Source organism: Artemia sp. Qi Xiang Cuo, chromosome 16 (assembly GCF_049724085.1).
Source record: "Artemia sp. Qi Xiang Cuo chromosome 16, ASM4972408v1, whole genome shotgun sequence".
NCBI classification, from domain to species: Eukaryota; Metazoa; Arthropoda; class Branchiopoda; order Anostraca; family Artemiidae; genus Artemia; species Artemia sp. Qi Xiang Cuo.
Window position 1 is genome coordinate 59,646,712 of NC_142809.1, and position 25,838 is coordinate 59,672,549.

Genomic DNA, 25,838 nt, shown 5'->3' on the forward strand with positions numbered 1-25,838 from the left:
ACCTTAGACTTTTAAAAAGCGCACTAGCCCATTGAATTTCCAATCGAATGAGCCTGTTTTGAAGTTTTTACGACAACGCCTTCTATAAAAACCTTATATGCCCCCAGGGCCTAACTTAAAACCCTTGCCGTGAGGGTTGTGGGTGAGTGTACTCCTCAAAAATACATTTCTATCTGGAAATCAACTACGCTGAACAAAATGGATATCTCAAAATTTCGATTGGATGTGTTTGGGAGAATGATTGTTGAGAGAAGGGGGCTAGTTGCCCTCCGGTAACTTTCGACTATTAAAAAGGGCACTAGAACTCTCGATTTCCAATCGAATGAGCCCCTTTTGAAGTCTCTACGAGAACCCCTTCGATATGAAGTGCCCTGCTTTAAAGAAAAAAAATAATAAACTGTACATTGTTTCAACATTGATCTTATATACCCTCAGGGCATAACTTAAAACCTTTGCCCCGAGGGTTGTGGGGGAGTGTCGTCCTCAAAAAGATATTTTCTATCTGGAAATCATTTACGCTGAACAAAATGGCTATCTCAAAATTTTGTTTGGATATGTTTAGGGGAATGATGGGCGTGGGGGGGGGGGGCTAAGTGCCCTCCAATCACTTTCGACTATGAAAAAGAGCACTAGCCACTCCAATTTCAAATGGAATGAGCCCTTTTCGAAGTTTCTACGATAACTCCTTCGATACTATGTGCCCGGGATGGCACTGAAAAACAATATGGAGAAAAAAAAAAAAAAAAAACACATTGTGCCCACATCGTTCTTTACTTAGGCAGCGCTAGCGCGCTTTCGATGATTTTGACTGTGTCTTTGATAAACACAATTTTTTTTTTTTTTTTTATATATCATTTAAAAATTGATGAGGTCGGATCGAGCGGATTGGATTGATCTGAAAATTGAAGTAAAAAAAGAATTAATTTCTTATGTCGTGAACTATCCTTAACAAAAAAAATTCATACCTGACTTATCTTTTGAATTCTTTCTTTTTAAACTCTTTTTTTTACCTCTTATCGTTTTGTTATTACTTAAACAACGTTAGCACAAACTTTTTCCTGAGTTTTTTTCTGTTGTCGACCATGTCTTTTGATTGCTTATTAATTTTTATTTAAAGGACATAATTTTAAAGGGTTTCTTTGGGATCCATTTATTTTTGAACGCAATACTGCTAGGGGGGGGGGCTTAATTTTCAGGGGTGGGGGGGGGGGAATTAGAAACAAAATGCAATAGATTGTCGAGTAACATGGGGAATGTAAGAAATTCAAGGCTAAGTTGCGAAAATCTTGAGATTCTAGGGACTTCAGAGATGTAATCCCCCCTCGCCTACAACTGCATTTCCTGCCGTACCCTATATATTTAATAAAATTTTGTTCAATATCATTCAATGAGAAATAAATACAATGCGTGAAAGACGTCGGTTCTTCAAGACTTTGGAAAACTCCCAAATTGACACCATAGCTGTGTCTCGAGGATCCTATATAGAGAATTGTATGCCCCTTTTATAGAAATCAACAGTACTTGCATGATATACCCACTACCGCTCATGTTGTTCATGCATTGACGCACTGTCAACCGGTTTCTTTCGCTAGTTTCTTTCACCTTAGCGTGAGAAAAGACAAAGACTTGACTTGACTTACTTGACTTAAAGCTGTTGCTCAGCAGGGTTACCCGCGTAGAGGGAACTGGTTGACAGCGCTGTCAGTCTTTTCCAAGCAGCCCTCTCCAGGGCTAGGGATGGGGTCTCATTAGGGTCAATGATGCGGTTGAAGAGGCGTTGATTTATAACATCAACCCATCTGGTGCGCGGCCTTCCTCGAGGACGTTTCCAGACAATCCAGGGATTGGAGTACAAAATTATCCTTACAGGGGTAGTTGACGGGAGGCGGAGTTAAGTGGCCGTATTATCTTAAAGAACGAGCTTCTACTTGGGTGGAGAGGTTCACTAACTTGAAGGTCTTCAGGATCTCAGTATTGCGGATCTTGTCATACCGTTTGAAGCCTTCAACTTGACGCAAGTAATTTCTGTTATTCCAGCGATCGTCACTTTGTATCTTCTTAGTTCTTTTGCTAAAAGAAGCTTAAAACCAGCCTGGTTCAGCTTCAGGACATTCCAGGTGGCAAAATTAATGCCACCTTGGTCAGCGGTGTTCAAAGGGGTACGTTCTTGGGCAGACATGGGTCCAATTAGGATAGTAGGTGGGGCATCCGTGGCTATATATCTAGCTCCTTTCGTAGCAAGTAATTTAAGGAGGAGGGTTTCTAGCCCAACCGTCCTTAGGTGCATTTAGTTCTCTGGTGGCTAGCCGGATATCTAGAGGCACGTGAAGTCAGCTCTGCATTTGCTATGAATGCATGGTAGCAGACTTCGGACGAGCACCATGAAAAGACAAAGAGAGGTGACAGAATAGATGGGAAATAGACAGTTTGGGGTATATATTTGTACTTTAGGGGGGGGGGTGAAGTTTTTAGACAGTGTGATGTCAGAAAACAATTCGTACTTGATAATATGCAGAATAATTGTAGCTAACACATTTTGCACGCAGACCCGCTGTAGTTTACACCCCCCCCCGTCCCCTAATTTACAAATATATGGCCCAAATTTGTTTATAAAGTATTAGATTATTATCATAGATAGGTATATTTTATTAGGATTAACCTAACTTTACATCTTGAGAGGTAGTGGGTAAATCATACAAGTACCAGAAAAACAGCTATAAGAAATACGTGAGTTAAAACTAATATTGGTAAATAAGAATCTAAGAATAAAACGCCAATGTCATTTAGCGTTACTCAGTAGAGTTCTCTTACAAGTTATAAAAACATAAATATGAAATTATTTGGTTTCATATTATTTATCTTATTTGTTATTTCTTGACCTTCCCGTTTTAAATTCTATTAAAAAAAGAAAAACAATCTGATGGGACTGAATTGAAACTTAAAACGTACAAAAATGACTGCACCCCAGTTTATCCAAAACAGTATATCTGCAAAACAGTTTCAAATAAACGTTCCTTAAGTGGCCTCCAGGTCTATAAACCTCAAGAATCGAACTTTTCAGTAAAGTAATAGTTTCTCAAAATTCTACAAATTTAGGAAAATATGACGAGTCTGTTTGTTTGAGTCAGTTTTGCAGATAAGTATTGCTCAAACTGTGAAGCAATAATTTTTGCTCGTTTTAAGCTTCAACTTTGCTCTTTGCTTCCATCAGTGAAACCTTGTTTTTTATTTATTTAATTCTGTTAATTTTTAGGCTTTAAAAATATACACAGAATGCCTTACAAGAAGATATTCCTCTAACTTCGATTAAGTAACTAAAGGATTTTTGTTAAAATAGGCACTAAATTAAACGTTTTACTTCGCACCTCTTTTAAACTTTTCTTCAAAAATCGGAATATTTTGTCATATATAGAATCCATGGACAATATTAGCTCTGGTCCCTTAGAAGATTTGCAATTAAAAAAATTCCGTTATTGTGAAACATTGTCCTAAATCAAGTATACAGAGATTTCGGGAAAACTGAAGGACATTAAAAGAGTTTTAGATATGCAGTTAATATGATTGATGAACCTCGTCTTCTTTTATTATAATCTAATAAAAGCATATAAAATAATAAAAAAAATATTAAAACAATACCTTCGTTATTTCTGTTTCTTGGACTTCAAAGTTTTAGGAGAACTATTCTTTAAAATCATTGAAGCTATAAAGTTTAAATTAAATTATTAAAATTATTTAAATTTTACATTTTATTTTTCATCTGTCAAGTTATGATAAAAACTAATCATGATTACAATTCCTATAAAATTGTTTCCGTAACTAACTTTTACAATCAAGATCGTTTACAATCAAAATCACAGCTACCATTTCAGAATCAGCTTTAAATGACCATTCTTCCTCACAGTTTTTTTATTTTTTTTTTAGACTCAGTTTTTTTTAAACTCATTTTTAAAATTTTACTTAGCAGTCTAGGGCCTGTGCTTCACTTTTTACTAGGTTGCACCCACTGATGCAACTGTGACTTTATTTACTTTTATATATTTCTTTAACTTCCATATTTTAGTATAAATTTTACTAAATTACAAATAAACTTATTTTGAGTTTCTTCTGGTTTTCCCTGGCACCACTACTTTCTTTGTGGCAACTAGTTTTTCTTCTTATTTCTAGTTAGCACATCTTAAAGTGCCAAAGAAATACTTTTTTTTCCAGCTCCCTGTTTACTTTCGTTCTTTCAAGGAAAACAAATGTCATTATACGGCATTTTATTCGATTGCTTTTCCTTATTTAAAGAAAAAAAAGGGTAAATTTAAAGAGCTTGTTTATTTCTTTATTCAGATTTGGATTAGGCAATCGAAGCAATAGAAATTTTATTTTTTGGTGCATTTACCATTTCCTTTCAAGTTTTAGAATTTAAACTTCATATGGAATCAGAAAACAAAATATAAAGCCAATGGGACGGGTTTTTGTGGGATTTAATCTAATATTCTCTTACATCAAAAGATTTCGGCGAAAGTTGCATCAGTAGTACAATGATTTTTTTTTGCCTAATGGTTTTATTTTGGCTAGTGATTTTCAGAAAAAATCAAGTGTTTTTTTTTTGTTTTTATTAGTTATTTTTTTTTATCGCAAGAATACCGCAAAAATTCGATGGAAAAGGCACACAAGCACTCGACATAAAATTAGAGCTGATATTCTAATTTTGAGGAGACAGTCCGAGGAGAAGTATTGATCAAACAGAACCAGTCGGTCAAAATAATCAGAAAATTAGTAGGATTTACTTTCCCCGGCCCTAAACATTTTGGCCAGTGACGCCCTGCATGGAGCTGGTAGGTCGCTAACATATTTCCTATGGCGATGATAGTTTTCCATGCCTTCTTTTGAACCCCAGTCCGACGACTTTAAGAAATTTATATTTTTTTTTATAAGAAAATATAAAAAATTTTTTGTGATTTTTTTTCAAGATTCTAGGGATTTTACTTTTAAACTTGTGGCAGTCCTGGTCTTAGCTGAACTTTCGTGAATAAATTACGCTATTGGTAATTTTCGAGCTCAATAGCTATTAATGAGAATTAGTTACCAGTTTTATTTTCGTTCCAAGATCAGGGATAACACAAAATGGCAAGTAACTTATGTTACTGCAGGTTCAAAAAAGACTGCGGTATTATCTCTTTTTAAGTTATAAACAGATGTTATGGTTTTTAATTACAGATGTTATGGTCTGGTCGATGTGTGGTCGAAATATCTAGATTTTTGTATCTGTTTCAACTGTCTAATAAAAAGACTTAATCCCATTTGAACTTTTATTATTCGTCATAGAAAGGCAGTTTGGTCTTAGAAAATAATACCTAACTTATGGCATTACAACGAAAACTACCAAAGTCAAGCTATACAAGCTAATTTCTTGCAGGATGTAATCAACTACAATTGTCGATCATTAGTGGCCTCTGTCCCATTTTTTGCAAATGCTGATCCTGCGTTTGTGTCTGATGTAGTAACAAAATTGCAATACGAAGTGTTCCAACCAGGTAAAACTGCTCATATATTTCTTTTAGCAAGGTCAATTGTATTTTAGGATGAATTGCTCCGTATAATTTTTATAATAATTTTATTTATGGATTTTTATAATAATTTATATTTTTATTTTATAATATAAAAATACATTTTTTATTTATGGACCAGTTTTTCACTAAAATCGGGCCTTGAGTTTGTGGTACGTTGTTCCTCGGAATCTAAAACTCTTCAGGATTAGCAGATTCCTTCGGAGGAAGAATATGGTATCAATTTCTAATATGTTTAAAGCTAAGTCACTTTAGAAATCAATTTTTCAAACATAAATGATGTCAAGAAAGCCCATGCCGCTTCTAGGGAAGAGAATAGAGAGCATAGGTCTACCTATGCTGTATGCTTCCATGACCGTAATGGGAGTTGGAGGTAATGATGCTCGATCAACCGCACGCGGTACGAAAGATGTCAGCCTCCACCGGTGGCACTGATATCAGATTCCACTGGGAATGTTCCAGATTTCAGAGGTGATTAGGTGGGACCTAGCAAAAAAAATTGGGAAGCACTGCTGCAGAGCAAATACTGTGATCAACGGCTTCAGTGGCAGAGCTAGTTTTTTTTTGCTTTGTATCTTCAATCTAAAATCAGAGCAGAAGCTTATATAGTTTTGGGTTCAAAGGTATCTAAAATTGAATTGCTGTCTTCTAATCTTAGAAATCTGTGAAAAACAACCGATATTCCATTTATCTTAGTCATGACGACTTTTCTTTAGTGCGGAAGGCTATACAATGCGAGTCTACTCTACAACTGGGAATTATTTGCCAAAAATGCACTTTACACGTTATTCAAAATGGTCTGCGGCTTCTAGAACAACCTTCTAGAACAGTAGCTTCTAGAAGAACCAATATGGTTTGCAGCTTCTAGAATTTATTCTTCGGTTTATTTTTGCTTTTTTTAGACTTTTTTTTGCTATTTGTCGAATTTTAAATGAACAGCAATTACCACAAATAAAAGCAAGGGGGCCATACCCCTTACCTTCTAAAATCCAGAGCGTCATTTTCACTTTGCTGAAAACAATTTGTAATTCGAATGTTTTATTGAACCTAATATTAATAAAAAACTCATCAATAAACAAAATCACAATGATAATCAATGGAAGTGCCTTATCAAAGCAGCAAAAATGATCATGATTCCAACTTAAAAACATTTTCGAATAAAGAAAATCCGTAATTGTTAATTAAACGAAACAAACTCAAGAATTAAGCTTAGGTTGGATCTCAGAAAACCAGTATATCCACAAAGACAAATGATGGGTGATAGAATGCATTGGACTTATAAAGTTTGGGCTATCTATTTGCACATTAGGAGTGTGGGGGTTACGTTTGACTACTTAGGTTAGGATGGGGGCGCTGTCAAAATATTTTACCCCCATCCCCACCCCCTTAATATGCAAATATATATCCCAAATTATTTTGTTATATAAACTAAAGGTTATACGAAGGTTATATTTCACTAGGATTAACCTAACTTCACCTCTTGGGTGGGCTTTGTTTAAGTAACAAGTACAAAAAATCCAATTTTATTATAATCAAAGTTTGAGTTTAATTTTACTTTCAAATTATTCCAGTTCTTTTACGTGCATACGCATTATATACGATAGCCGCTAGTGATCCCAAGAAAAATATCCTAGTTGGAATGTCTAAGGAAACAAAACTTCAATAATATGCTGGAAAATATCTAATTCTCCTTATAGGAAAAATTCTTTCAGTGAGTGTTTTAATAAAGGAATTTAAAAATGCATAACAAAAGATTCCCATCAACAACGACCTGCCAAATATGAGAGAATAGATTAATGGCAAATGGCAAACTACACGCAAAGGAATCTAACGAGAAAAAAATATCTGACAGTTTGAATATTTTTACAGCACAATGCCCAGTGGTAGAAACTCATGAAAATCTATGTAAGATGTATTATTCAAAATCTAGTGGGGGGGGGGGGGAATCATCTAATAATTCCAAGTTCAAAAGTATTGATAAATTAGTCTTTAACAGGATAGGTTACAAAATTGCCCATATTTTTGGAGGAAAATATTCAAAGGCCCTCCTCACCGATACCTAGACCCCTGTTTAAATTGCTGTGGAAAGGTGTGTCTAAAAAGGTCATTCTACTATTGTGTGATATGTCCAGAACATCATTGAATTACGAATATTCTGGAGTCAAATACTATCGTTTTCCAGTGTCGGTGATTCAAAAGTAATGTATGTAGGGGACTGAAAAAGGAATATAAGGAATCTGAAATAGGAAGAAACACCTGTGCTAAAGTACCAAGGACAGTGAAGATAAACCTAGGTTGCTGGAAAAACCAATATATACATAACTCAAAGTTACGAAAAAATTAGTGATAGAAGAGTCTAGGCCTGTATGCAGTTATGAAGTTTTTAGTATTGGCAAAAGCAAGTGCCAAATTAAAATAATAAGTGGGTAAAAATCTACAAAAAGAACTACCTAAAAATAGATTGCACCAAACAGCTAAAAAAGGTGTAGATTTTAACCTTTCTTTAAACGTTTAGGTGTCATAAGCAATCAAAAGTTGAATTTTGATCAGAGAACCGTCAACACAAGTTTAAATTTAACTAGTTTGTTCTGCCTGCTTAATTACACGGTTCAGTTGATATAGTTGTGGTACTGCTCTAAAGACTTCATATATATATATATATATATATATATATATATATATATATATATATATATATATATATATATATATATATATATATATATATATATATATATATATATATATATATATATATATATATATATATATATATATATATATATATATATATATATATATATATATATATATATATATATATATATATATATATATATATATATATATATATATATATATATATATATATATATATATATATATATATATTTTATATATATATATATATATATATATATATATATATATATATATATATATATATATATATATATATATACATGATAATGGTAATAAGCTTACCTAAGCTATGGATGTCAGGTAGTGTGTTATCTTGGAACGATAATTTCGACAGGACCTGTGCCTGTCATCATCAGGTTCAAATTCAAGACTGTTATCGTTCCAAGATAACACACTACCTGACATCCATAGCTTAGGTAAGCTTATTACCATTATCATGTATAAGAGTCAGGTTGGCCTCAGAGATATAATATATATATATATATATATATATATATATATATATATATATATATATATATATATATATATATATATATATATATATATATATATATATATATATATATATATATATATATATATATATATATATATATATATATATATATATATATATATATATATATATATATATATATATATAAAATTAGTTCAGATGTTTATAGGAATTACAAGTAAGTTTCGAAGTCTCGAGTTGGTCTCAATCAGGAACCCTTATCGCTATCTAAATTTACAAAGTACAAAGATTTTCAAACAGAGGTGTTTATTGTTTAAAGTTCAGGAAAGGTCTGCCCATTTCATACAAAAACATTTATTGGAAACGAAACTAGCTATATGTTTGCTCTCCGCCAAAACACTCAACTAGACTTTTCAAGTATCACAGGAACTGAAATCTCAGAAAACAAATATCATAATGTGGAAAAAAATGATAAACCATCCAGTTGCAAATCCAGAGGGGGGGCGAGGGTTACCCCCTAAAGTAGTCTAAAGTAGTGTAATTTACCTAATTAACGCAAGTTTGCATTAATTAACTTGCTCCTAATGCAAGTTTATCAGATCAACCTATTTTGCCCCCCCCCCTAAAAAATCCTGGATCTGCCCCTGAGACCAACCCACCTATTCCACCAGCTATTAGAAAAAAAAATTCCTTATTTTCACAAATTTCATCAACCCCCCACCCCCTTTTTATAAAATCCTACAAAGGCCAATCAGGGGAGTCCACTGTATATAAATAAAATATTGTCATAATTTGTATATAAATTGAGTCATACCTGTAAGATGGGACAGTTGCAAACCACTTGGCCGGCTCACCAAGTTTTTTCTGCTTTTGCAATTACAAATAATGCACTTTCTAACCATTTCTCATTGATTGACGCAAACCCACTAATCCATAAGTGCACAAATAAGTGGGAGGAGCTTTTTGTTCGCACCGAGAATGAAACGCCAGAAATCATCTGCGGTAAACTTACTGCTAATTATATAAACTGTGGGTAACACATACAATCAAAATTTTGAGATAACAATTTATTCCAACGTGGTTGAAAGTTCTGGAAATTAGGTCTTTGGGGATGATAACTCCCTTAGAGCTCTCAGGGCAAGTGCTGTCAGTCATGCCCTGGGGGCATATAAGGTTTTTATTGAAATTTTTATCGTAACAACTTCAAAAAGGGCTAATTTGATTGGAAATTGAAAGGGCTAGTGCCCTTTTTAATAGTAGAAAGTGAACGGAGAGCAACTAACCCCCTGTCAAACCCACCATTTCCCCAAACAAATTCAATCAAGGTTAAGAGATAGCCATTTTGATCAACGTAGTTGAAAGTTCTTGAAATTATGTATTTGAGGTTGACAAACCCCCCAGAGCTCCCAGGGCAAAGGTTGTAAGTTATACCCTATGGGCATATAAGATTTTTATAGATAGCGTTGTCGCAAAAATTTCAAAATGGACTCATTCAATTGAAATTGAGAAAGCTAGTGCCCTTTTTAATAGTTGAAAATGATTGGAGGGTAATTAAACCCCCTCTCACGCCCACCATTTCCCCAAACACATCCAATCAAAATTTTGAGATTGCCATTTAGTTCAACGTAGTTGAAAGTTCTGGAAGTTAGGTCTTTCAGGATGACACTCCCCCAGAGCCTTCAGGGATAAGGCTGTAAGTTATGCCCTGGTGGTATATAATATTTTTATTGAAAGCTTAGTCGTGGAAACTTGAAAAAGGGCTAGTACCCTTCTTAATAATCGAAAGTGATTGGAAGGCAACTAACACCCCTTCCACGCCCACCATTTCCCCAAACACATCCAATCAAAATTTTGAGATAGCCATTTTGTTCAACACAGTTGAAAGTTCTGGAAATTGTATCTTTGAGGAGGACACTCCCCCAAAGTCTTCAGGGCAAGGGTTATAAGTTATATCCTGGGGGCATATATGGTTTTTATTGGAAGCTTTGTCGTAGGAACTTGAAAAAGGGGCCATTCCATTGGAAATTCAAAGAGCTAGTGCCCTAATTAACAGTCGAAAGTGATTGGAGGGCAACTAACCCCCCTCTCACGCCTGCCTTTGCCCCAAACACATCCAATCAAAATTTTTAGATAGCCATTTTGTTCAACATAGTTGAAAGTTTTGGATATTAGGTCTTTAAGAATGACAACCCCCTCCCCCCCACCCCAGTACTCAGAGCAAGGGTTCTAAGGTTTGCGCGGGGGTCATATACGGTTCTTATAGAAAGTGTTGTTGTCAAAATTTTAGAAAGGGCTCATTCGATTGGAAATTGAAATGGCCCTCTTACGCCCACACCCCAAACACATAAAATCAAAATTTTGAGATAGCCATTTTTTCAACGTTGTTGAAAGTAGTAGAGTAAGAGGTTCCTTTTCTGAGCCTTTATGTTCCATCCTGTGTTATTTGTCCCACTTTACGTTCCATGGCACCTTTCCATGGCAGATTACTAGACTGATTATTGCTATTGCTGTCAATTGAATATGGAATTATACAAAACCTACCAGACAAGTTTCCAGGCCAACCAGGCATGTTTCTGGGCCAAGCAGACAAGTTTCTGGGTCAACTATAACTTTTTGGGCCTTTACGTTCTATGGCTCCTTTCCAGAGAATGTACCTATGCATTTGGGGCCTTTACGTTCCTCCCTGCTATAGCAAGGCTGGTTTGGTGGGTATAATCTGGTTTGGAGGGTATTGTTTGGTTTGGTGGGTATAGTCTGGTTTAGTTTTTCAAAGAATGTGAGTATTTGACATTTTTGCAAAAAGGGATTCGCAAATTGGACACTATGAACGATATTAATTAATGTTTTGAATAATAGGAGTGTGAATGATTCTAATTAGTGATTGGATTGTATGACGGTGGAGAAAAAAAAAGGATTAAACTGATTAACAGTTAAGGTAACCCCGAAGGGGTTGTTAACTCAGGTAATTTGTTATAAATTTGAAACAACATCAGTATATGAAAATGGCTAACGACGATAGAATGACATTGTGAGTTGACCTAGCTTTACCTCTCCGATGTGTCAATTTTGGAGGGAAAATCAAAAATACACACAATCGAAAATAAAAGGGATCTGCCACAAGGGGACGGCTCAGAGGCCCTTCCTTCCCCCCTTTCTGAGGGCAGGGGAGGGGGGGGAGGGTCAATTTTGGAGGGAAAACCAAAAATACTCAGAATCTAAAATAAATGGGATCTGCCTCAAGGGCAAGGCTCAGAGGCCCTTCTTTCCACCATTTCTGCGGGCAGGGGAGGGGGGGGGTGGGTCAATGTTTGAGGGAAAACCAAAAATGCTCAGAATCGAAAATAAATGGGATCTGCCTCAAGGGCAAGGCTCAGAGGCCCGTTGTTCCCAAATTTCTGAGGGCAGGGGAGGGGGGGGGAGGGTAAATTTTGGAGGGACAAAAAAAAATTCTCAGAAGAGAAAATAAAGGGGATCTGCCACAATGGCAAGTCTCAGAGGCCCCTCCTTCCTCCATTTCTGAGGGCGGGGAGAGGGGGAGTCAATTTTGGAGGGAAAACCAAAAATACTCAGAATCGAAAATAAACGGGATCTGCCTCAAGGGGAAGGCTCAGAGGCCACTCCTTCCTCCATTTCTGCGGGCCGGGGGGAGGGGGAGTCATTTTTGGAGGGAAAACCAAAAATACTCAGAATCGAAAATAAACGGGATCTGCCTCATAGGGAAGGCTCAGAGACCCGTCGGGCCCCCATTTCTGAGGGCTGGGGAGGGGAGTTGGTCAATTTTGGAGGGAAAACAAAAAATACTCAGAATCGAAAATAAATGAGATCTGCCTCAAGGGGACGGCTCGGAGGCCCTTCGTTCCCACATTTCTGTGGGCAGGGGTGGGGGCGGGGGAGTCAATTTCAGAGGGAAAACCAAAAATAGTCAGAATCGAAAATAAACGGGAACAGTGTCATGGGCAAGGCTCAGAGGTCCTTTGTTCCTCCATTTCTGAGGGGCAGGAGAGGGAGGAGGTCAATTTTGGAGGTAAAACCAAAAATACTCAGAATCGAAAATAAACGGGGATCTGACTCAAGGGGAAGGCTCAGCGGCCCTCCTTTCCCCCATGTCTGAGGGCAGGGGAGGGGGGGGGGTCAATTTTGGAGGGAAAACCAAAAATAATCAGGATCTAAAATAAACGGGATCTACCTCAAGGGGAAAGCCTGGGCTGATGTTTGCAAGTCGAAGAATTTGTCTTTGTTGGTTTGAATGTCTAAATTGCCTGTCTTTCTCTGTTTACATGTCTGATTCTTTTTGTTTGCATGTCCGGGTTGGTGTTTGCAAGTCCAAGTTGGGTTTTTCGGACCTACGTTTTTTTTAGATTTTCGTGCGTGTTTGGTTCCCGGGGTTTATTATTTGAGAAGTTAACTTTAGTATTTCGTGATTTGACGTGCCTGAAATCATGAATTAGAATTGTTAATTAGCTGTTTGGGTTTTCAGACCTAGTTCCTTAGATTTTCGTGGGTGTTAGTTTACTGGGATTTATTATTTGAGAAGTTAACTTTAGTATTTCATAGTTTGACTTGCCTGAAATCATGAATTAGAATATTTAATTGGCTTTTTGGAAATTTTCAGACCTAGGTTTTTTAGATTTTCGTGTGTGTTTGACTCCTGGGGGTTTGTTATTTGAGAAGTTAACTTAAGTATTTTGTGGTTTTACGTGCCTGAAATCATGAATTAGAATAGTTAATTAGCTGTTTTGGTTTTCAGACCTAGTTTTTTAGATTTTATTGGGCGTTAGGTTCCTGGAATTTATTATTTGAGAAGTTAACTTTAGTATTTCGTATTTGAAGTGCCTGAAATCATGAATAAGTATATTTAATTGGCTGTTTTGGGATTTTCAGACCTAGGGTTTTTAGTTTTTCGTGTGTGTTTGTCTCCTGGAGTTTATTCTTTGAGAAGTTAACTTTAGTATTTTGTGGTTTTACGTGCCTGAAATCATGAATTAGAATAGTTAATTAGCTGTTTGGGCTTTCAGACCTAGCTTTTTAGATTTTCATGGGTGTTAGGTTCCTGGGATTTATTATTTGAGAAGTTAACTTTAGTATTTCATGGTTTGACTTGGCTGAAATCATGAATTATAATATTTAATTGGCTGTTTGTGGATTTTCAGACCTATGGTTTTTTTTAGGTTTTCGTGTATGTTTGACTCCTGGGATTTATTATTTGAGAAGTTAACTTTAGTATTTTGTGGTTTTATGTGCCTGAAATCATGAATTAGAATAGTTAATTAGCTGTTTAGGGTATTCAGACCTAGGTTTTTTAGATTTTCGTGGGTGTTTGTTTCCTGGGAGTTTATTATTTGAGAAGTTAACTTTAGTATTTCGGGGTTTGACGTGCTTGAAATCATGAATTAAAATAGTTAATTAACTGTTTGGGTTTTCAGACCTACGTTTTTTAGATTTTCGTGGGCATATCTGATGAAATAATTTAGGTCGTATGATCAATTTAATTTATTTTTTAATGCACTAGTTTTTCAGTAAGGACATTCGATATCCTAAAAGTGTTTAATTCAAACTTTTACCTTGAACATCGATGTTGTTAGCAGAATTTCAACAGGATCATTTATGAATGCTGGCGTATCTGATGAAATAATTTAGATCGTATGATCAATTTAATTTATTTTTTAATGCAGTGATTTCACCTCTTGGATATAGAGTACAGATACTTCATTCAAGAAATTATGAAAAAATCTCAAGTAAGTAACAAACTCTTTATGGTTTTCACCTATTGGATATACAATGCAAATATTTCATTCAATAAATTATGACAAAATTGTAAGCAAGTGACAAATTCTTTCCTGAAGTCACATCTTGGATATACAATGCAGAAACTTCATTTGAGAAACTATGAAAAAATTGTAAATAAGTAAGTAACAAATTCTTTCTTGAAGTCACCTCTTGGATACACAATGCAGAAATTTCATTAAAGAAATTATCAAAAAATTGTAAGTATGTAGCAATTTCTTTCTTGAATTCACCTGCTGGATAAACAAAAAGACATTTCGTTCAAGAAATTATGAAAATATTTGTAAGTAAGTAACAAACTCTGTCTTGAAGCTACCTCTTGGATACACAATGCAGAAATTTCATTTAAGAAATTATGAAAAAATTGTAAGCAAGTAACAAACTCTTTCCTGAAGTCACCTCTTGGATACACAATGCAGAAACTTCATTTAAGAAACTATGAAAAAAATTGTAAGTAAGGAAGTAACAAATTCTTTCTTGAAGTCACTTCTTGGATACACAATAATGAAATTTCATTAAAGAAACTATGAAAAAATTGTAAGTAAGTAGCAAATTCTTTCTTGAATTCACCTGCTGGATAAACAAAAAGACATTTCGTTCAAGAAATTATGACAAAATTCTAAGATAGTAACAAACTCTTTACTGTTTTCACGACTTAGATACACGATGTAGAAATTTAATTCAAGAAATTATGAAAAAATTCTCAGTAAGTCACAATTTCTTTCTTGAAGTCAACTCTTGGATACACAATACTGAAATTTCATTCAAGAAATTATGAAAATATTTGTAAGTAAGTAACACACTCTTTATTGATTTCACCTCTTGGATATACAGTACAGATACTTCATTCAATAAATTATGAAAAAATCTCAAGCAAGTAACAAACTCTTTATTTTTTTCACCCCTTGGATATACAATGCGGATATTTCATTCAATAAATTATGAAACAATTGTAAGCAAGTAACAAACTCTTTCCTGAAGTCACCTCTTGGATACACAATGCAGAAACTTCATTTAAGAAACTATGAAAAAATTGTAAGTAAGTAAGTAACAAATTCTTTCTTGAAGTCTCCTCTTGGATACACAATACAGAAATTTCATAAAAGAAATTATGAAAAAATTGTAAGTAAGTAGCAAATTTTTTCTTGAATTCACCTGCTGGATAAACAAAAAGACATTTCGTTCAAGAAATTATGACAAAATTCTAAGTAAGGAACAAACACTTTATTGTTTTCACGACTTAGATACACGATGTAAAAATTTAATTCAAGAAATTATGAAAAAATTCTCAGTAAGTAACAATTTCTTTCTTGAAGTCAACTCTTGGATACACAATACGGAAATTTCATTCAAGAAATTATGAACAAATTTTAAAGTAAGTAACAAACTCTATTGATTTCACCTCTTGGATGCAAAAAAAGATATTTCATTCAAGAAATTATGACAAAATTCTAAGTAAGTAAAAAAACTCATTCTTGAATTTGCCGTTTGCATGAAAAATACAGAATTTTCATACCATGTGACGTCTACACGTGATTAAACATGTTTTGAAACTACATGCTATTTGCTTGCCTTTCCTTGGTACCTTTCCAAACGAGTGGGGATTCCCCACTGGGTCCTACACATTGCAAAGAAGTGAGCAGTACGAAAACTCCACGTTTTCAACCAGACTGGTTTTTTAGACAACACCCTTTTTTTTTTTAGGGGTCAATCAGAGACAGCAGAGATTGTTCAATATACGATAACTTGATTGGTGGCTGGTTACTCACCGCAACGCCACAACCATAGTGAGAGAGACAGGCAAAGTGGACATAGCTTTATTTCATTTTTTAAGGTTAATTTAGACGAGGTGACGTGCGCGCACGTAACCTCGTCTAAATTAACCTTAAAAAATGAAATAAAACTATGTATGCGCCGTTGCGCTGTGTAACCAATCACCAATCAAGTTATCGTATTGAAACTACATGCTATTTGCTTGCCTTTCCTTGGTACCTTTCCAAACGAGCGGGGATTCCCCACTGGTTCTTACACATTGCAAAAAAGTGAGCAGTACGAAAACTCCACGTTTTCAACCAGACTGGTTTTTTAGACAACACCCATTTTTTTTAGGGGTCAATCAGAGACAGCAGAGATTGCTCAATATACGATAACTTGATTGGTGATTGGTTACACACCGCAACAGCGCATACATAGTTCTATTTTATTTTTTAAGGTTAATTTTGTCATAATTTCTTGAATGAAATGTCTTTTTTTGTATCCAAGGGGTGAAATGAATAAAGAGTTTGTTATTTACTTTCCTTCTTTTTATAATTGCTTGAATAAAATATCCTTATCGTATTGCGTATCCAGGAGGAGAATTTATGAAAGGGATTGTTACTTACCTAGAATTTTCTCATAATATCTTGAATAAAATTTCAGTATCGTATTGCGTATCCAAGAGGGGACTTCAAGAAAGAGATTGTTACTTACGTAGAATTTTCTCATAATTTCTTGAATGAAATTTCCGTATTGGGTATCCAAGAGGTGTATTCAAGAAAGAGTTTGTTACTTACTTACAATTTTTTTTTAATTTCTTGAATGAAATATCTGTATTGTGCATCCTGGAGGAGAATTCAAGAAACAGTTTGCTACTTACTTACAATTTTTATCATAATTTCTTGAGTGAAATTGCTGTATTGTCTGTCCAGGAAGCGAGTTCGAGAAAGAGTTTGTTTGCAATGTTTTTCATAGTTTCCTGAATTAAATTTCTGTATTGTGCAACCCAATGGTGAATTCAAGAAAGGGTTTGTTACTTATTTAGAATTTTGTCATAATTTCTTGAATGAAATGACTTTTTTTGTTTATCCAAGATGCGAATTCAAGAAAGAATTTGTTACTTACTTACAAACTTACAATTTTTTCATACTTTCTTAAATAAAGATTCTGAACTGTGTATTCAAGAGGGAACTTCGGGAAAGAATTTGTTACTTTCTTACAAACTTTCCTTATGTATTGAATGAAATTTCAGTATTGCATATCCAATAAGTGAAAACAATACAGATTTTGTTACTGTATGGTGACTTTTTCATAATTTATTAAATGAAGTATCTGTAATGTATATCCAAGAGGTGTAATCAATAAAGAGTTTGTTACTTACTTACATATATTTTCATAATTTCATGAATGAAATTTCCGTATTGTGTATCCAAGAGTTGACTTCAAGAAAGAAATTGTTACTTACTGAGAATTTTTTCATAATTTCTTGAATTAAAATTCTACATCGTGTATCTAAGTCGTGAAAACAATAAAGAGTTTGTTACTTACTTAGAATTTTGTCATAATTTCTTGAACGAAATGTCTTTTTGTTTATCCAGCAGGTGAATTCAAGAAAGAATTTGCTACTTACTTACAATTTTTTTCATAATTTCTTTTATGAAAGATCTGTATTGTGTTTCCAAGAGGTGACATCAAAGAGTTTGTTACTTGCTTAAAAATTTTCATAATTTATTGAATGAAATTTTCGTATTGTATATCCAAGAGGTGAAAACAATAAAGAGTTTGTTACTTACTTGCGATTTTTTCGTAATTTATTGAATGAAGTATCTGTACTGTATATCCAAGATGTGAAATAAATAAAGAGTTTGTTACTTACTTACAAATATTTTCATAATTTCTTGAATGAAATTTCCGTATTGTGTATCCAAGAGTTGACTTCAAGAAAGAAATTGTTACTTACTGAGAATTTTTTCATAATTTCTTGAATTAAATTTTTACATCTTGTATCTAAGTCGTGAAAACAATAAAGAGTTTGTTCCTTACTTAGAATTTTGTCATAATTTCTTGAACGAAATGTCTTTTTGTTTATCCAGCAGGTGAATTCAAGAAAGAATTTGCTTCTTACTTACAATTTTTTCATTATTTCTTTTATGAAATGTCTCTATTGTGTATCCAAGAGGAGACTTCAAGAAAGAATTTGTTACTTACATACTTACAATTTTTTAATAGTTTATTAAATAAAGTTTTTACATTGTGTATCCAAGAGGTGACTTCAGGAAAGAGTTTGTTACTTGCTTACAATTTTTTCATAATTTATTGAATGAAATATCCGCATTGTATATCCATGAGGTGAAAACAATAAAGAGTTTATTACGTACTTGCGATTTTTTCATAATTTATCGAACGAAGTATCCGTATTGTATATCCAAGAGGTGAAATCAATAAAGAGTTTGTTACATACTTAAAATTATTTTCGTAATTTCTTGAATTAAATTTCCGTGTTGTGTATCCAAGAGTTGACTTCAAGAAAGAAATTGTGACTTACTGAGAATTTTTTCATAATTTCTTGAATTAAATTTCTACATATTGTATCTAAGTCATGAAAACAATAAAGAGTTTGTTACTTATTAGAATTTTGTCATAATTTCTTGAACGAAATGTCTTTTTGTTTATCCAGCAGGTGAATTAAAGAAAGAATTTGCTACTTACTTACAATTTTTCATAGTTTCTTTAATGAAATTTCTGTATTGTGTATCCAAGAAGTGACTTCAAGAAAGAATTTGTTACTTACTTACTTACAATTTTTTTCATAGTTTCTTAAATAAAGTTTCTGCATTGTGTATCCAAGAGGTGACTTCAGGAAAGAGTTTGTTACTTGCTTACAAATTTTTTCATAATTTCCTAAATGAAATTTCTGCATTGTGTATCCAAGAGGTAAATTCAAGAAAGAGGTTGTTACTTACTTACAAATATTTTCATAATTTCTTGAACGAAATGTCTTTTTGTTTATCCAGTAGGTCAATTCAAGAAAGAATTTGCTACTTACTTACAATTTTTTTCGTAATTTCTTTAATGAAATTTCTACATTGTGTATCCAATAGGTGACTTTAAGAAACAGTCTGTTACTTACTTATTTACAATTTTTTCATAGTTTCTTAAATGAAGTTTCTGCATTGTGTATCCAAGATGTGACTTCAGGAAAGAGTTTGTTACTTGCTTACAATTTTTTCATAATTTATTGAATGAAATATCCGCATTGTATATCCAAGAGGTGAAAACAATAAAGATTTTGTTACTTACTTGCGATTTTTTTATAATTTCTTGAATGAAGTATCTGTACTGTATATCCAAGAGGTGAAATCACTGCATTAAAAAATAAATTAAATTGATCATACGATCTAAATTATTTCATCAGATACGCCAGCATTCATAAATGATCCTTTTGAAATTCTGCTAACAACATCGACGTTCAAGGTAAAATTTTGAATTAAACACTTTTAGGATATCGAATGTCCTTACTGAAAAACTAGTGCATTAAAAAATAAATTAAATTGATCATACGACCTAAATTATTTCATCAGATATGCCCACGAAAATCTAAAAAACGTAGGTCTGAAAACCCAAACAGTTAATTAACTATTCTAATTCATGATTTCAAGCACGTCAAACTGCGAAATACTAAAGTTAACTTCTCAAATAATAAACTCCTAGGAAACACACACCCACGAAAATCTAAAAAACCTAGGTCTGAAAACCCTAAACAGCTAATTAACTATTCTAATTCATGATTTCAGGCATGTAAAACCACAAAATACTAAAGTTAATTTCTCAAATACTAAATCCCAGGAGTCAAACACACACGAAAACCTAAAAAACCTAGGTCTGAAAATCCCCAAACAGCCAATTAAATATTCTAATTCATGATTTCAGCCAAGTCAAACCATGAAATACTAAAGTTAACTTCTCAAAAAATAAATCCCAGGAACCTAACACCCACGAAAATCTAAAAAACTAGGTCTGAAAGCCCAAACAGCTAATTAACTATTCTAATTCATGATTTGGGGCACGTAAAACCACAAAATACTAAAGTTAACTTCTCAAATAATAAACTCCAGGAGTCAAACACAAACGAAAACCTAAAAAACCTAGGTCTGAAAATCCCCTAATAGCCAATTAAATATTCTAATTCATGATTTCAGGCACGTCAAATACGAAATACTAAAGTTAACTTCTCAAATAATAAATCCCAGGAACCTAACGCCCACGGAAATCTAAAAAACTAGGTCTGAAAACCCAAACAGCTAATTAACTATTCTAATTCATGATTTCAGGCACGTAAAACCACAAAATACTAAAGTTAACTTCTCAAATAATAAACCCCCAGGAGTCAAACACACTCGAAAATTTAAAAAACCTAGGTCTGAACATCCCCAAACAGCCAATTAAATATTCTAATTCATGATTTCAGGCAAGTCAAACTATGAAATACTAAAGCTAACTTCTCAAATAATAAATCCCAGGAACCTAACACCCACGAAAATGTAAAAAAATAGGTCTGAAAACCCAAACAGCTAATTAAATATTCTAATTCATGATTTCAGGCACGTCAAATCACAAAATAATAAAGTTAACTTGTCAAATAATAAATCAAGGGAACCAAACACGCATGAAAATCTAAAAAAAAACGTAGGTCTGAAAACCCAACTTGGACTTGCAAACACCAACCCGGACATGCAAACAAAAAGAATCAGACATGTAAACAGAGAAAGACAGGCACTTTAGACATTCAAACCAACAAAGACAAATTCTTCGACTTGCAAACATCAGCCCAGGCCTTCCCCTTGAGGTAGATCCCGTTTATTTTCGATTCTGAGTATTTTTGGTTTTACCTCCAAAATTAACCCCCCCCCTCCCCTGCCCTCAGAAATGGGGGAACGAAGGGCCTCAGAGCCTTCCCCTTGAGTCAGATCCCCGTTTATTTTCGATTCTGAGTATTTTTTGTTTTCCCTCCAAAATTGACCCCCTCCCTCTCCTGCCCCTCAGAAATGGAGGAACGAAGGACCTCTGAGCCTTGCCCATGAGACTGATCCCGTTTATTTTCGATTCTGAGTATTTTTGGTTTTCTCTCTTAAATTGACTCCCCCTCCCCTGCCATCAGAAATCTGGGAACGAAGGGCCTCTGAGCCTTCCCCTTGAGGCAGATCTCGTTTATTTTTCGATTCTAAGTATTTTGGTTTTCTCTCCAAAATTGACTCCCCCTCTCCCCTGCCCTCAGAAATGGAGGAAGGAGGGGCTTCTGAACCGTCCCCTTGAGTCATATCTCTTTTATTTTCGTGATTGAGGATTTATGGTTTGCCCTCCAAAATTTTCTCAACCACGCCCCAGCCCGCAGAACTGGGAGACGGAGGGGCCTCTGAGTGTTAACCTTGAGGCAGATCCCATTTATTTTCGATTCTGAGCATTTTTTGTTTTCCCACTAAAATTGACCCTCCCCCCCCCCCTCCCCTGCCCTCAGAAATTGTGGAACGAAGGGCCTCTGAGCCTTGTCCTTGAGGCAGATCCCATTTATTTTTGATTCTGAGCATTTTTGGTTTTCCCTCCAAAATTGACCCTCCCCCCTCCCCTGCCCTCAGATATTGGGGAACGAATGGCCTCTGAGCCTTGCCCTTGAGGCAGATCCCATTTATTTTTTATTCTGAGTATTTTTGGTTTTCCCTCCAAAATTGATCCTCCCCCCCCTCCCCTGCCCGCAGAAATGGGGGAACGCATGGCCGCGGAGCCGAGCCCTTGAGGCCGATCCCTTTTATTTTCGATTATGTGTCTTTTTTTTTTTACCTCCAAAATTGACACATCGGAGAGGTAAAGCTAGGTCAACTCACAATGTCATTCTATCGCCGTTAGCCATTTTCATAGACTGATGTTGTTTCAAATTTATAACAAATTACCTGAGTTAACAACCCCTTCGGGGTTACCTTAACTGTTAATCAGTTTAATCCTTTTTTTTCTCCACCTTCATACAATCCAATCACTAATTAGAATCATTCACACTCCTATTATTCAAAACATTAATTAATATTCTTCATAGTGTCCAATTTGCGAATCCCTTTTTGCAAAAATGTCAAATACTCACTCTCTTTGAAAAACTAAACCTGACTATACCCACCAAACCAGAATACACCCACCAAACCAGATTATACCCACCAAACCAGCCTTGCTATAGCAGCAAGGAACGTAAAGGCCCCAAATCCATAGGTACATGCTCTGGAAAGGTGCAATGGAATGTAAAGGTCCAGAAACCTATAGTAGACCCAGAAACTTGTCTGCTTGGTCCAGAAACATGTCTGGTTGGCCTTGAAACTTGTCTGTTAGGTTTTGTATAATTCCATATTCATTTGACAGCAGTAGCAATAATCAGTCTGGTAATCTGCCATGGGAAGGTGCCAGGGAACGTAAAGTGGGCAAATAACACAGGATGGAACATAAAGGCTCAGAAATGGAACCTCTTACTCTACTGAAAGTTCTGGTAATTAAGTCTTTGAGGATAATAACCCCCTTAGAGCCCTCAGGGCAAGGGTTCTCAGTTATGCCCTGGGGGTATATAAGGTTTTTATTGAAAGCTTTGTCGTAGAAACTTCAAAAAGGGCTCATTTGGTTGGAAATTGAAAGGGCTAGTGCCCTTTTTAATGGTCGAAAGTAAATGGAGAGCAACTAACCCCCCTCTCAAACCAACTATTTTCCCAAAAACATTCAATTAAAGTTAAGAGATAGTCATTTTGTTCAAAGTAGTTGAAAGTTATGTAAATTATGTATTTGAGGATGACAAACCCCCCAAAACTCCCAAGGCGAAGGTTGTAAGTTAGCCCCTGGGGGCATATAAGGTTCTTATAGATAGCGTTGTCGTAGAAAATTCAGAAGGGGCTCATTCAATTAGAAATTGAGAAAGCTAGTGCCCCTTTTTATAGTCGAAAAAGATTGGAGGGTAACTAAACCCCCTCTCACGCCCACCATTTCCCCAAACACACCCAATCAAAATTTTCAGATTGCCATTTTGTTCAACGTAGTTGAAAGTTCTGGAAATTAGGTCTTTGAGGATGACAGTTCCCCTAGAGCTAAGGTTATAAGCTATGCCCTGGGGGCATATAATGTTTTTATTGAAAACTGTTTCGTATAAACTTGAAAAAAGGCTCATTCGATTGGATATTCAAAGGGCTAGTGCCCTTTTTAATAGTCGAAAGTGATTGGAGGGCAACTAACCCCCCTCTCACGTCCACCTTTTCCAAAAATACATCCAATCATAATTTTGACATAGCCATTTTGCTCAACGTACTAGAAATTTCTGGAAATTATGTCTTTGAGGATATACCCCCCCCCCCCCCCCCACAGCCCTCAGGACAAGGGTTGTAAATTATGCCCTGGGGCATATAAGGTTTTCATAGAAAGCGTTGTCATAGAAACTTCAAAAAAGGCTCATTCGATTGGAAATTGAAATGGCTAGTACCCTTTTTAATAGTCGAAAGCAATTAAAGGACAACTAACCACCTCTCACGCCCACCATTTCCCAAAACACGTCCAATAAAAAATCTTAGATATCCATTTTGCTCAACGTAGTTGAAAATTCTGGAAATTAGGTCTTTCATGATGATAACCCCCATAGAACCCTCAGGGCAAGGGTTGTAAGTTATGCCCTTGGGGCATATAAGGTTTTATAGAAAGCGTTGTCGAAGAAACTTCAAAAAGGGCTCTTTTAATTGGAAATTGAAAGGGCTAGTGCCCTTTTTAATAGTTGAAAATGATTGGAGGGCAACTAACCCCCTCTCACGCTCACCATTTTCCCAAACACATACAATCAAAATTTTGAGATATCCATTTTTTTCAACGTAGTTGGAAGTTCTGTAAATTATGTCTTTAATGATGACAACCCCCCCCCCCCAAAGCCCTAAGGGCAAGGGTTGTACATTATGCCCTGGGGGCATAAAAGGTTTTTATAGTAAACCATGTTGTAGAAACTTCTAAAAGGGCTCATTCGATTGGAAATTGAAAGGGCTAGTGCCCTTTTTAATAGTCGAAAGTGATTGGAAGGCAACTAACATCCCTTCCGCGCCCACAATTTTCACAAACACATCCAATCAAAATTTTGAGATAGCCATTTTGTTCAACGTAGTTGCAAGTTCCGGAAATTAGGTCTTTGAGAATGACACCCCCCACAGCCCTCAAGGCTAAGGTTGTAAGTTATGCGCTTAGGGCATATAATGTTTTTATAGAAAGCGTTGTCGTAAAAATTTCAAAAAGGGCTCATTCGATTGGAAACTGAAAGGGCTATTGCCCTTTCAAATTTTTGTGGGAGAGGTGGTTGTTTAACTTCAGAAGAGGCTCAGTCATTCTCCTTGAAAAAGACTATGTCAATATAAAACGAATAGAAATTAATCAAAAAATTTTTAGACAAAAATAAGTTTTTCAAAAAAAGTAAAAAAAAAAATTCAAAAAAAATTCTTTTAAATGTTTTCACTTTTATAACTTTCAGAAATTAAAATTTAATTAAGATTTTAAGGAACAAATATCAGCATATGCATATTAAATTGACAATGCACATTTATTTCAGTACATTCATTTAAATTGTTTTTAGTAAAGTAAAAATTATATTCTGGATTTTAGAAAGCATAGGGTTTAGAACCCTAATCAGATTAATTTCTGCTCGTTTTGAGTTTGACTTATTTTAATTTCTGTTTGTTTTGGGTTTCATTTATTTACTTATACTGATTTGTGGTAGTTGTATGCTTGCTTAACTATTTGATTCTTTTTTTGGTTTAATGGAGTTCTTTACATTTTTTTTTTTTTTGAAAAACTTATTTTGTACAAAAGGCTTTTTTGATTAATTTAGAAATAAACAAAATAAAAATATTTTTAAAATATGGATTTTCAGGTATGAATAGACCTAAGATGTGTTGAAGCGGCAAAAAATTTATTTGTTTATATTTCCGTAGTACTTTAAACATAGGTTTCATGAGAAGTAAGACTGCTGGTAATACTGATAATGCAGCGTTGCCCGAAAGAACAAGCGAAATTCCAGTTTCACTTTTGGTTTATTAAGGTTCGGATTCCAATCAAATAATGCGTATTTATTTTCAACATTAAATTTTCTGAATATTGGCAAATTCTTTTGTTTTAAGCTATTTCATTTTTTTTTAATCGTAAGATATGTAGGACAAGGATTGTATGTTGAACTTAGGCTAATAAAAAAAAGAGTTTCTAACCTAAGTTTAATTTAATTGTATTTTATGTTAGATTTTAATTTTATTTGAATCTAATTTTTGTTTCAAAATTTTAATTGAATTTTAGTCTAATTTTAATTTCGTTAATTTAAACTTATTTAATTATTTTTACATTTTAAACAATTTTCCTTAATGCCAGTTTACCATAATTCATTATTTGGCAGCGCGAAGCAAAAGCACAGGAAATATAACAAGAAAGTAATATTTTGCTTCGTTTTTACAATAACTACATCTTAGTGTTGTCTGTGTCTTGATATTGTTTTTCTTTTCTTTTTTTTTCATAGACGAGCTGGAGGATTTTCTCTTCTCGGT

At 34.5% G+C, this 25,838-nt stretch overlaps 1 protein-coding gene across 2 annotated transcripts in view; it reads left to right on the forward strand.

Annotated features, from left to right (window-relative positions):
* The window catches only part of Ih (hyperpolarization activated cyclic nucleotide gated potassium channel Ih), a 502,482-nt gene that overhangs the window by 412,516 nt on the left and 64,128 nt on the right, over positions 1–25,838 (forward strand). For both annotated transcript variants that reach the window (XM_089102539.1, XM_089102540.1), the window contains one exon: positions 5,405–5,522. In XM_089102539.1, coding sequence (XP_088958665.1) covers positions 5,405–5,522 — 118 coding nt within the window. The remainder of the gene's footprint in view (positions 1–5,404; positions 5,523–25,838) is intronic.